This window comes from Spermophilus citellus (assembly GCF_964194105.1).
Source record: "Spermophilus citellus genome assembly, chromosome: X".
Lineage (NCBI taxonomy): Eukaryota > Metazoa > Chordata > Mammalia > Rodentia > Sciuridae > Spermophilus > Spermophilus citellus.
The window spans coordinates 106,178,218-106,192,182 of record NC_138190.1 but is presented as its reverse complement, the minus strand read 5'-3'; the positions used below and the strand labels follow the sequence as shown (position 1 = coordinate 106,192,182).

Below are 13,965 nucleotides of genomic sequence, written 5' to 3'. Positions count from 1 at the left end.
AGATCTGGGGACTTTCATTTTAGTGTGCATCAGAGAGTAAAAGAAATCACCCAATTGACATGAAACTAACAACCTGGTTAGCCTCTCAGTCTCGCCATTCTCCTACAGGTATTTCTGAGCTATACAGATCTTACTGTAATGTATCTTCCATTAATTAAAATCCACACACATAAATATTTAAAGTTAGCTTTAAATAAGGAAAAATATAAAACATCTTTAATTGAGTGAAATTGTTAATTCTATTAGTATAGGAAAGAAAAAGGCATCTTTTGATTTTGAGCTTTTGTTCATCATCACACTATTATCATTCAAAACCTCATGGGGGCTTGAATTTTTTATTCCACTCAGATATTTATCAGTGATATCTGCATACCTCTCACAGGATGCATAAATACTGAGTACAATTAAGCCTAGTGCATATGTACAATAGATGTACACCCAAAGGCTGTTTCTAAATCAGATCTTTTAAGTGCACTGAACTAGCTAGATACTTAATGAAAATCTAGTTAAAAATAGGAAAGTGGGGTATAAAATGGAAGACCCTTTGTAAAGCAACCACTCTCAGTTAGTTTAATAGGTTCAAAGGTGTGTGTAACCACTTTTCAAAGGAAATGTGAGATGTGGATCTAGGGATGTAGCTCAGTATTAGAGTGCATGCCTAGCACATGTGTGCTAAAGAAAACTGAAAACTAAAACCTGAGACATGTATTTTTATTTTACAATCTGTAAGTACTTGAAAATTGTTGGTCAGTATTTTATAGCTTATAAAACCTATCAGCATGCATTTACAGAGATGAAAAATTAAAATATGCACATATATATCAGAATCTTAGAATTGGAAAAGGTTTCAGAAAAGAAAGATTCCAATTTCCGCTCAAGGCAGAAATATTGCTAAGATAGCTCCACCTTATTTCATTTAGATGCTCAAATTCAACATGTCCATAAATGAACTTGTATTCCCCCACTATCCTTGAAAAAAATATCAGCTCCTTTTCCAATTATCTCTGCCTGGTAAATATCAAGCCTATAAACCTAGGAGTTCTCTCATTTACATTTATAACTTCAACTACTGGTGACGTCCAGAACATTCTGTTTCATTTCATTTACATATCTGTATCTCTAGTGAACTCTCTCTGCTCTTTCAGGACATCAATTATTTCATATTTTTATTCACAGCATGACACCTCCACAAACTAGGTATTCAATAGTTGTTAATAAAGTATTCCTTAAAGTAGCAGTAAGAAGGGTTTAGCATTTATTGAGTACCTCCTGTATTCTGAGTACAATGTTAAGCACTTTACACACATTATTTCATTGAATTCTTTCACAATACCTGTGAGGAAGGTATTATTATTATCTTCATCATATAGTTAGGAAAGTGGGACTCAGGGTTATTAAGTAAATCAATTGGGAACATAATACTCAGTCACAGGTAAATCTAATGCCAATACCTGTGCTCTTTACACTTTAATTTCAATCATCTCACTTCCTTATCTTGACTATTTATAAGAGTATTCTAAAGAGCATGTTTCTACTTCTATTTTTGACTCTCTGTCCCTCCAAATCTGTCTCCTTCATTCGGATCACTTCCAGAATCATATCTCTTTGCTCTAGGGCCATCTCCACTCCACACTACACTTCTACTATCTTCCAAGGCTGCATGTCTGCATTCCTCAGCGTCTATGTTGGAAGCTACCTGGGTTGATCAGAAGCATTGGGGAAAGCACATTTATGGCTGAAACCTATATAAAATCTACCAGAGTGCCACAGTTTTCCTGTCTTAGAAGAGTTATTCTACACAGAGGGAAAGTTCTCCTATTTTGCTGAAGCCCTAAAACGTGTTCCCAAATCAGCGTGACCATTGAAACTCACTATGAAACTGAGCATGGGAAAATGTGCAATGGGTCAGGATTACCTTGAGTAAGGTCAAAAATACTTGTTCTTTTTTTTTTTTCCTTCATACTGGAGTTTGAACCCAAAGGCACTTTACCACTGAGCCACATCCCCAGCCCCTTGTCCATAACTTTCAAAGGATTCTTAAGAGTCCTTGACAGAAAACTCAAGCAGCACAGGGCTCAAAGTAACCAAACTTAACTGATTTCAGCTCTATGAAGAACAATGTAAAATGGTTACAATCTGTTGCTTATTGTAAGTAATTTTTCTATTCTGTTCTATTTTATTATCATATAGTAATTACTTTAGCCAATGGTGGGGAACTGGATACTTTTATTAACTTCTTCAAACATTTATTTATATGCATAAACTCTCATTTATGAGGTTCTGGTTACTCTTAGTGATTCAGCATCCTCCTAACTGTTCTATTTTTCTATACCTCCATGAATATCAAAACACTTTTACATACATTATCTCAATTAGCTTCCTCAATTTTCTAAAAGGTGGTAATATTATTACAAGAAAATAATTTGTCCAAGGTCATACTTGTTTGCAAATAGTAATGCTAATATTCAAACTTATGGAGAAAACTCCAGAAATAAACCTATATATTTATGGCCAACTTATTTTTAATAAGAGGTTCAAGGTCATTCAATACACAAAGAAGAATCTTCTCAACAAATGTGTCCTTGGACAATTGGATCTCCACAAGCAAAAGGATGAAGCTGGAGCCCTACCTCATAACATATATAAAATTAATTCAAAAATGGAAAAGTAAAGGCTGAAACAATAAAATTTTTGGAAGGAAAGTATACATTTTCATGAACTTAGATTAGGTAACAGCTTTTTTTAAAATATCTTTATTTTATTTATTTTTTATGTGGTGCTGAGGATCAAACCCAGGACCTTGCACATGCCAGGAGAGTGATCTACCTCTGAGCCACAACAGCTTCTTAAATGATACCAAAAGCACAAACAACCAAATAAAATATAAATAAATGGTATTTCATCATAATTTAAAACTCTAGGGCAGCCAACAGAGCCATCAACATAGTGAAAAGACAACTCACAGAATAGGAGAAAATATTTGCAAATCATATCTGATAGGAATCTGGCATCTAGAAACACAGAAAACTTATAACTCAACAATAAAAAAAGACAAATGGCCCAATTTAAAAATAGGCAAAGGGTTTGAATACACATTTCTTCAAAGATGAAATACAAATAGCCAAAACACACATGAAGACAAGCGCAACATCATTAGCCATTAGAGAAATGCAAATCAATGCCACACTGTAATACTACTTCACATACACCAAGAAGGCTGTCAACAAACAAGCCAAAATCATAAAATAGCAAGTGTCAGTCAGAATGTGAAGAAATTAGAGACATTATACATTGCTGGTAAGGATGTAAAATGGTGCAGCTGCTTTGGAAAATAGTTCAGCAGTTCCTCAAAATGTTAAACAGTTATCATAAGACCCAGAAATTACACTCCAAGGAATATACCTAAAAGAATTGGAAATGTAATGTACTCATTGAAAAATTTGTACACAAAATGTACATAGTAGCAGTATTCATGGTAGCCAAAATGAAAACAACCCAAAAGTCCATTAAGAGATGAAAATATAAAGAAAATATGGTTATACATATAATAGAATATTATTTGACTGTGAAAGGAATGAAGTACTGATACTTGCTACAACATGGATGACCCTTGAAAACATTATTCAGAGTGAAAGAAGCCAGACACAAAGGCCATGTGTATTGTATGATTCTGTTGATGTGAAATGACCAGAATAGGTAAACCCACAGGAATAGAAAGTGGATTAGTGGTTGTTAAGGGTCAGGAAAGGGGGAGGGGGAATGATAACAGGTACAATTTCTTTCTGGGATGAGGAAAATGTTCTGTAATTAATTATATAGTGGTGATAGTTGCACATTTTTAGTATACTAAAAATCAGTGAATTAAACACCTTAAAATGGTGAATATTTTGGTGTGTGAATTGTAGCTCAATTTTTTAAAAAGAGAGATTCAAATCCAAATCTGTCTGACTCCAGAGTGGAAATAATTAACCACTGTACTACACTGCCAACTGTGTAATTACATAGTATTTATGAACTCTACTGGATTGCTTACTTCTTTTGATTGTTTTTCTAGGTCAGTGATTCCCTATCTAAGTTTTGCAATGCCCTGAGATATTGTTAATGATCAACAGGTGTCAGAAAATTCTCAACTCACAATTTTTATTCAGCTAAAAATATTCAAGTAGCTCCTGAAAAATATTTTACTCCTATCATCACAACATAATTTTAGAAGAAGGAAGTGGTATGACAAAAACAAAACAATAACATAGTGTTGCAACTTCAAACAGATTTCACATCAGTGATCCATGAGGAATTAAAGGGTATGCTAAGGACAAAGACAAGACCTAATAGAGTGCAACCTGATGACAAGTAATCATGAAACTTATTCCAGAAAACGCAATGGTTTGTCATAAAAATTAAGGAAATGCCTGGGAGGGTAGGACCATTTGGTATATGTCCTGGTGTCCTGTATGTAGTATATCCATAAAAACTTAAATTGAGCAACAAACTTTAACTCAATTTAAGTTTTTATAGTATCCTATATACAGAATGCAAATGCATAGTGGGTTAAGAAGCAAATGCCCATGTGCATATAACTGGATTAATTTGCTTCCAAATCATTGAGTTACTGCTGTGTAGTCAAATATATATGTTTATGTATTTTCCCTTGCTCTATTATAAAATTGTTTCTGTATGGTTTATCTTTATCCTGCTCTCTTCTTTAGGCTAAAATCCATGAAAAAAAACTAATGAGAATAAACTCATCAGTGAGTTATCAGAAAGTTCTGTGCCTGGGTAGAAACACAAAAGAGGAGTTTTGATGAGCAGGACATCACTAGGTGACAGATATCTTATGGGACCACTGTAATATTAGCAGTTTGTCATTGCCTGAAGCATCATTACACAGCACATGAGTCTGTGTGTATGTATGTATATTGTAATTTATTGTAAATGCAATATATACATATGTATCTATTATTAATTGGGTAATCTGAAGTTGCCAATTTATCATTCATATTTTTTGGTTATTCCTTAAGGCAATTTGAATTATTTGATTCTTCTCAATATAAAATTTAAAATTTCAGAAAAAAACAATGCATTCTACCCTTACAAGATGAAAGATTGATTTTAGCATAGCCCTCTAAATACAGCATCTAGATAACTCTGATCTGCACTTGGCAGAGTTCTATTACTTAAAATGTTATCTGAACATACTTAAATGTCCACTTATTCTAGCAGCTAATATGTCATCTAGTTTTCATCTTCTATTCTGCAGAGCATGGTTCTGGGCTCTCACTACCTACCTACCTACCTACCTACCAACCTACCTGAGGAGCCACAATCTTTTTTCCTTCACAGAAAATCCATGAGTATCAAACCAAGCCTGACCTCTGGGCTGTAGATTAAGAATTGACCTGAGTTATAAGGTTTTATTTAAAAATAAATTAATATGAAATAAATGTTGTTCAGAATATCAACATTAATCTCCCATGAGATCTTCCTTAAAATATTAGAAACTGTAGGGGAATGAGAAGATGAGTCATGGCTTAGTCTAATGTTTCCTCCATGGTAAAATATTAAGTTGTACTAGAATCATCAGATAATATCTTTAAGATGCTTTCCATCTCTGACATCTTATTATCATAGAGCTCCTGCTATTTGTTGATGAATAGGAAAGATGACTTAGATTATTGTAAATTAGCTAATATGAAACAAATCTTATTATTTCTAGTTTTAACTAGAATGGCTAACAAGTGATGGACATCATCATCAAGGGAACTAAAAATGAACAAAATGCATGACTTTCCCTTGGCTAAGTCAAGGTGCTGAATTACAGTGGATGGTTTTGCCTGTTGTATCTCAAGGAAGTTACAATGAATGTTCCAGCAGACAACTGAAGAAGAGAGGAGTCACGGGTGAGTATAAACTAAGGAGGACACCTTTTTCAACTGAAAAAAGAAGACAACCAAATCCCAGGACACTATGATTAGCAAAGGACCCTTTGAAGTTCAAATTCTATGCAAAAAAAATGTGTAGAATTCTTACCATAGAGGATAAGGACAAAAAAAAGACAAAGAAAAAAGAAACCCCAAAAAAGAGGGCTAGGTATTAAGTAATTGTAATTCATAAGAATAGTTACCTTACATTTGTATAGTATTTTATAGTTTTCAAATTTCAAAGCCATTATCTTATTTGATCATCCAAATAGAGTCTGGTTGTAGTCCAGGATCTAAACCAAATTAGCAGAACCATCCAAAGGAAGTCATTTCATCTCTTTGGGCCACAGTTTCCATATATATTGGATTAAAAATACTTGTCCTATGCATCTCACAGGCTCTTGTGAGGATCAGATGAGAATAAAAGAAAATAATTAACCTGTTTGACAAATATAAATATTCTCATCATACACTTCATAGAGGATACACATAAAACATGTTATATTTTTACAAGCTGAAAATGTTTGGAAATTCATCCCAAACACATGATTGTCATAATGGAGGATAATCATACTTCCCCACAAGATTGTTGGAAGGCATGGGTCTGTGGTATTTCTTATTCTCCTATGTATCCCCCTTTAGGCTAGGATCCCCCCCCCCAAGGAAAAAACACTGTCTCTGTTCTCTTAAGCTCTCACGACACACAGGGAGAGCTCAGGACTGGAGGTTGATTACTGACTGGCAGAGAAAACCACAGCCAGTTCCTGTCTAATAGGTTATTAAAGCCTACTTAATATTTTATAGTATATGGATTTAATGATATTTTCCTTTCAATAATTAAATCCAACCATTGGGTATTTTATATAATATAGTCACCATAAACATTAAAATAATATGGAAGTAGCAGAACTAATAGTCCTGAATCTGCTGCAAATGCAAAAGATTAATCTAAGTAACCAAGAAACGGATTTGCCAAGGTAACACGATAATTGACAGGAATCCTAAGTACAATTCATAACGCCTTTATCTTAATGCAGATTACACTGGCAAGGTTTGAAGGTTGGAGAACAAATGGAGAACAAATTTAATTTACCTACTGCTATCAGTACAGCTTTTCATCTATTCCAGGACTATTTTTCTCAGCCTGTTTCCCAATGAAATATTTGTGATTTTTTTTTTAAGTTCAGCAGTCCACCTGGATGGGCCAGTCATCTCTATTTTTACAGAATAAATTCTGCAATATATATGAATGTAAGACCTGCTGTTGAATGTTAGGCTGCGAGGACCCCAAGTTCAGGTCAGAAACAAGGGACAGAGAACAGAGGCCTACTTGAAATCAAGCTTCTATTCTCCTGGGAACCACATGGATCCTAGCAACACTTAACAAACAAAGGGCTATAGACAAAGTGATAGAGGATTCTGGACCATAAACCATTTTTCTACCTCTGGGTTGTATATATTCAGACATTTCACTGTCCTGAATTAACATTGTTTACCCTGCCTCTGCATTATGATCCTATCAGGACAAATTGCAAATACTGGGATTTTTATATTTCTGGAGGATTTTAGATTATATAATGTGTTTGTTATTAGATCATCTGGTTTCAAGATACTCCAGAGACAGAAGAGGCTGACCTGCAGGAAAGAGGCTAAAACAAAGGCCAAGGTCAGGCAGTCAGAGCATTGCAAGGAGACAAGAACCCAAGTAGGATAACTCTTTACAAATGATACTTTGCCAATCCAGTTAGCCTGAACCAACTTCCTAGTGTGTATTCAGGTGAACTCTACATGAAGAAGGGAGTGATTGGGTGTTGACACATTATTCAAAATCCCTCCATCACTCATACTTTAAACAGCTTATATCATCTAGTAGTCTTATCAGCATATATAATTTATAAGGAAAAATACAGAATCTGGAAGATTGACTAACAAAAACATTATATCTGCCTATGGTTACAAAGAAGGGGAATATGAAAACAGTAACAGTCAGGAAGAGCCACAATCCTCTAGAGCCCATAAAAAACTCTAAGAAGATTTTTAATAAATGAAAGTGGATGCTAATACCAATTATCAGAGGAAGAGGAAACTGAAAGGGGAATAGCTATCTGCACAGGGGGATAACTAAAGTTGGAATTTCTTGTATCAATGCCACTTGTCTGATCTTCTGACTTGTTAATGTGACCTAACACACTGGTTGAGAAACACTTCTCTAGTCTCTTTTTTAAACTGCTCAGCAAAGAACACAATGATTTTTGAGAGACCTGAAATATCAATCTTTGTGCAATACAACCTTCATATCAAATTTTCAATCACGAAAAAGTGAAGCGTTTCAAACTCTCCTGAACTATGGGATATCTAGTATGAACATGTTACACTTCATATTTAGATGATGCAATTCTCCAAGTCAAGAAACCCAGCTTAAGTAAGGAGGCACTTCATGAACACAAAGCCTCATTTTTTCTCTTTTGCACAGAAGAGAGGACAAAAATTTAATGCTAAATGGAAATGGAGCACCCTTATGCCTCTTACAGCTCCTTAGCAGCAAAGGACCTAAGACTCAGAACCCAAGAGCCCAGTTCCAGGGCATAACAGCTAGGGAGTTACCAAGATCCATAAAGATTAGATGACAGACACACACAAGACCAAGCAGGTACTTCCAAGAACAGCCATTTGAGACAGAGACTGCACCTCAGCCCTGTTTTCACCCTTTTTAGGGCATATCTATGTCACTATTCAATAAGAGAAAACTTGAGTTTTAAGGGACTAAATGAACACACAGAATTCTCTCCTCTTCATCAAGCCAATGAGTTTTTCTGAGTGATAAAGACATATTCCTTCTATAGTTTCCTTCTCAATTGCTGTGATGTCAGCAGATTTTATGGGAGGAGGGATGGGGGAATGGACAGGCTCACTACCCAGAGCAATATTTGGATGCAATTATGAGACTCCACTGGCACTACTTTAAGTTCTGCAAGTTGAAGCAAGTTGCCCTGTTCTTAGACAAGGGATTAACTAAACCAATTTCATTTAAATCAATTTGCACTGTTCAGATGATATGCTTATGAAGCAACCAAGTCACTGATTTGCAACAGTATTTCCTGGAGGTGGCCTTACAAGGTACAACATGCTAAATGAGAATTTTAGCAGTCTTGAGAGTAAACAGAAGAAACATGACAAGCCCTTTACATACCTAGCCCTCTGCCCCTACCCTGCACAGCACTTCCCCGTCCTAATGCTGGAGCTACAAGTATGAAATCTAGCCTGGAATGAGCTGAGAGCAAAATACTGGGCCAAATACTTAGTCCAGTCAACAGAGGACCCTGCACATTATAGGTGCTTAATAAATATTGTTGACTCACTACTGCCAGATGCTAATCATGTTAATATAGCAAAGCCTAAAATTATTTATGCCACTTTTCATTAGAAATTAGCTAACTGCCCCCATATGGGCTAAAAATGGGTGAGGTTGTTTTTGAATGAGTCTGACTCAGATTGTTGTTTAGAGTACATTATATGTGATGCAAGACTCGACTTAAAATCATCACCATTACTCTGTATGCCTACTTGTAGGTATGTTTTCATACAGTTGTACATTCACTGGGGAAAAACAGACTTAGTACCTAAGTACAATGATAGACTTGAATCCCAGGGAACTAATAATGGCAAATTAATATTTTGGTAAACTAGGGTCCCTACTTATACCCAGTCAGTCCACTAACCCCATAAAAGGTAAATGAAGTGCTTTCTTTAAGAAGTAGAATACTGAGGATTTATAGAATCCTTTCATCTTCAAAGGACCAAGCCAAGACTCACAATACCCAGTACACAATATTGTGCCTTTTATACAAATAACCAACTACGAAAGAAAGGTCATAGGAAAGTCCTAAGGCCATAAAGCCAATGCAACATCAGATTTGGGATGAACTCTCTGATCTTCTTGGCTCCTAGACCTGTATTTCAACCACATAAATCAAGTTGTGAGGAACAATCAGGAGAAATCTAATTCACATTATATATCTGTATTAAGTTAATTGGGCAGGAATATATAAAAATAGCAAAGACTCTTCCTTCCTCAGGGCAGTGTGAGTGTACAAGCGATAGAGGGGTGTATGGGGGTAATAATCTGGGATAAAGCAAAACTACTCCCAAACAGAAGAGAAGTAGAGGAGGGGGACTCCAAAATTGGCAACCCCCTTTTATTGGAACATTGCCAGAGAGACTGATTGGAGTACAGGAATGTAAAAGAATGAGGTTAAAGGCCCAACTTAAGAATCACATGTATTAATCCCCATAGTGTACTTATCTATTTGCTGCTTTCAAGATATTCTTTCATAAGGGTTCCTCTTCAAAGACATGCAACCATAACCATCCACCCATCCCACAATCAGAAATCCTCAAAAAAGGCAACGTGGTTGAGAAACAAGAAGCCGTATGGCTGGGAGTGCACAGGGTGATGGAGAAAGGCTGGGGATGAGGGGCTCTGGTGGGAGGTTTGAGTGAGTAAGTAGGTGTTGCAAGGCAGGAATAAAGTGAGTGATCTTGAAAATGGGTGGGGGAGACAGAGGGATAGGAAGAAGAAGCGGAAGAAGGAGAGATAGGAAGAGGAGAGAGTGGGGAGGAAGAAGAGGAGAGGAGAGGGGAGAGGGGGGAGAGAGAGAAAGAGAGAGGAAAGCCCAATAACCCAGGACCCCCAATTTGTTGCTCTAAGAAGAAATGCCTCTGAAAATAGTGTGTTGCACACTAAATGCTAAACCGGACTATCACCAGTAATGTTTCTGTAAATCTACTCTGCCGTTATTTACTTAATTCTCACGAGCCAGAAATGGAAATCCCCACCTTCCCCCGGTTCAGTCGCAGTCTGTCCTGTGGACATATGTAAGTTTTCCCTCTCCCCCACAGAGCTGGTTTCACAGCTAGGCCAGAAATAAGGAACCACCCAGACGGAGACTCGAGGATCGCTCCCCTGGCTGGAAAACGATTAAGTTTCGCCAGGCCTCCCCGCCGAGAGGGTGTCCGCAGCATCACAGGCTGCTGCGCCAGCACCGCTGGTCAGACGGCCGACCCAGGGGCGCCGCCCGGGCTGAAGAGGCTACTGGCCGCGAGAGCGTGGGAAGGCAGCAGTGTCCTTTCCCAGACTCACGCCCAGGAGCCGGGGAGAGCAGCTTAACTGCTCTGCCCCGCACCACCCGGCCCCGGGGAGGCCTCCAGCCACCCCCGCCCGGCACCCAGGAGTGCTAACACCGTCCCAGGAGGGCAGCGGCAGGAGCCAGAGACAGGCCAGGGTCCCTGTTGCTGCCGGCCCGGGCTTCACGGGCCCCGTCACCCCTTTCTGCTGACCCGGGAGACCTTGCCCAGCTCCGGGCCCCAGTGGCACCTGAGAAGTAGCCGGAACCGGGGCCGAGCCCTGCGCGGACGGCTACACTGGACCCCCAGGGCCGCGGCGAGGGGGCGCATTTTACCCATAGCGTTCCCGTGTGCCAGCCATCTCCTACGCGCGCTCAAGAGCGCTGGGCGCCCGCCTGCCTCCGCAGCAAGCTGGCTCGGGCTCTGGCGCGAGCTCCCGGGCCGCCGTCGCTGCCGCCGCCACCACCGCTCTAGGCCGCCGCCCGCCTTCGCCTTCGCTGCCTCCGCTCAGCTGCCGCCGCCGCGCAGCCAGCAGAATCCGCCAGCCTGTCCGCCCCGCAGGGGACTGCACGGCAACAGTGACGCTACCGCGGCTGGATCTCCCGGGCTAAACTTAAGAGTTTTCGCCCCTCAGTCCAGGGGCAGCACCATGACACTACAGCAGCACCACTGTCATTTCCGCCGCCGCAGAGGGGAAAAAAAAAAGGCAATCCCTTCGAAAAGGGGGGTGGAGTGGGAGCATACAGGGCTGAGGCTGACACCCCAAGGGAGCACTGGGAGGGGCCCCGGCAGAAGGGGCGCTGGGCCACCTTCCTGGGCTCACCTTCCACCGCCACCGCCACTCCCAGCTCCCCCAGCCCCTCCTCTTGAGACGCGTTTACATGTTTTCTCCCCTGGCAGGAGTGACCGGAGAAACCTGAGCAAGCAAAGACAGAGGGTGGGTGGGGTTCGGGTTACTACTGTACCTACCAGCTGATTCCAGCAGCCTTTTCTCCAGCGCCCTGTCATCTTGAACGAAGACACACGGAGAGGGGCCCGAGCGGGCGTGTGTGTGTGTGTGTGTGTGTGTGTGTGTGTGTGTGTGAGAGAGAGAGAGAGAGAGAGAGAGAGAGAGAGAGAGAGAGAGAGAAACAGAGACAGAGGGGAAGAGCGCAGAATGTGTGTGAAATGAAGAAGGAAGACTATGGCCAAACTCTTCTCCCACCCACCAACCCCCTAGCCCCACAAACCCCCAGGTTAGAACAAGGAAAAGGCTGTTGCACCCGCCAATGAGAAGAGAGTATCTGGGTCCATGGAACAGGTCCTCCCGACGAAGCTCCTCTATGCAAAGTTAACTACAGAGTAAAACAAAAATAGTGGAGGAGACAGAAAAGGGCAGACAATTGAAGGAAACCCAACCCCTCTTTCTTTTTACAAAGGGAGAATGGCTCTGTAACATTGGCCTTAGGCAGAAGTTATGCAGATGTATTAAAGCTATCAGAGAGTTTGTGTGTGGGTAGGGGAGTTTTTTGCATCTTCAAATCCTTGATGAGCAAAACAAGAGGGTCATTACAAGGAGGACAATGGGGCAGATGCTAGCTATCCAGGTATACAATATCCCTAAAAAGCTGATTGGTCCATTTGGAACCCCGGAGCCTCCCATTGGTCTGGAGTCGGCCTGTCTGCTGACCTTTCATTGGCTCAGAGACCACCGCCCCACTCACAAGGTGAATGAGAGAGGAAAGCAGGAGGAAGCCCCAGAAAAGACTATTTCTAATAAGGAGCAAAAGGTGAGAAGGGAAAAGAAGCCATAAAATGGGAGGAAACAATTCCTCTCAGTTAAGCCTTCCATTATTGTGTATGGGAACAAGTCCAGAAAAATTAAGGTAGCTCTGGGTGTATCCTGTCAGGGAACCAATAGTATTCAGCCAACACCCCTGTTAAACAATGTGCTGGAGAGCACTGAGGTGGAAACAAAGGCAAAAATCACAACCAAGCTACCCTGATGAAAGTCCAGCCCTAGGAGAAGTAAAAGTTAATGAGTCACACCAAAAACACAGGCAACAAAGGCAAAAAATAAACAATGGGACTACATGCAACTTAAAAACATCTGTACAACAAAGAACACAATCAACAGAGTGAAAAGGCAACCTACAAAATGGCAGAAAATATTTGCAAACCATATATTTGATAAGGAATTAGTATTCAGAATATATAAAGAACTTCTAGAACTCAATCAAAAACACTAAAAATTGGCAAAGGATAGACATTTTTTCTAAAGAAGAGAAATGAATGGCCAACAAGTATGTGATAAGATATTCAACATCACTAATCACAATGAGATGTCATCTCACTCCTATTAGGATGGCCATTATATTAAAAAGTGAAAATAATAAATGCTGACAAGGTTGTAGAGAAATTGGAACCTTTGCACACTGTTGAAAAATGGTGCAGTCACTATGTAAGGGATTTTAAATTGGTGTAGCCACTATAGAAAACAATATGGAGTCTCCTCAAAAAGTTAAAAATAAAATTACCATATGATCCAGCAAATCCACTTCTGAGTATGTACCCAAAAGAAATGAAATCTGTATATAGAAGAGACATCTTGACTGAATACACTTTCTTCTCAGCAGCACATGGATCCTTCTCTAAAATAGAAGCAACAACTTCACTCCCATGTTTATTTCAGTACTATTCAAAATATCGAAGAAATGAAAATCATCTAAGTGTTCATCAACAGATTAATGCATAAGGAAAATCTGATATATACATGCCACGGAATACTATTCAGCCTTTAAAAAGAAGGAAATCCTGTCACATGATACAATATAGATGAACTTTATGCTACATTAAATAAGCCAATCAAAAAGACAAATATTGAATAATTCTACTCATATGAGGAGTCTAAAAAGATAAAATAAATCAGATTCATAGAAACAGA

General features: G+C 39.4%; 1 protein-coding gene across 6 annotated transcripts in view; it reads right to left on the bottom strand.

The window, feature by feature from the left end:
- Nucleotides 1–12,234, bottom strand: part of MID2 (midline 2) — a 92,570-nt gene extending 80,336 nt beyond the window's left edge. For 3 of the 6 annotated variants that reach the window (XM_081278382.1, XM_081278385.1, XM_081278386.1), the window contains exon 1: nucleotides 11,378–11,859. In XM_081278382.1, coding sequence (XP_081134508.1) covers nucleotides 11,378–11,381 — 4 coding nt within the window. In that variant the 5' untranslated portion in view covers nucleotides 11,382–11,859. The other 3 variants (XM_081278387.1, XM_081278384.1, XM_081278383.1) reach the window with 3 other exon arrangements.
- Nucleotides 12,235–13,965: the final 1,731 nt, after the last annotated feature.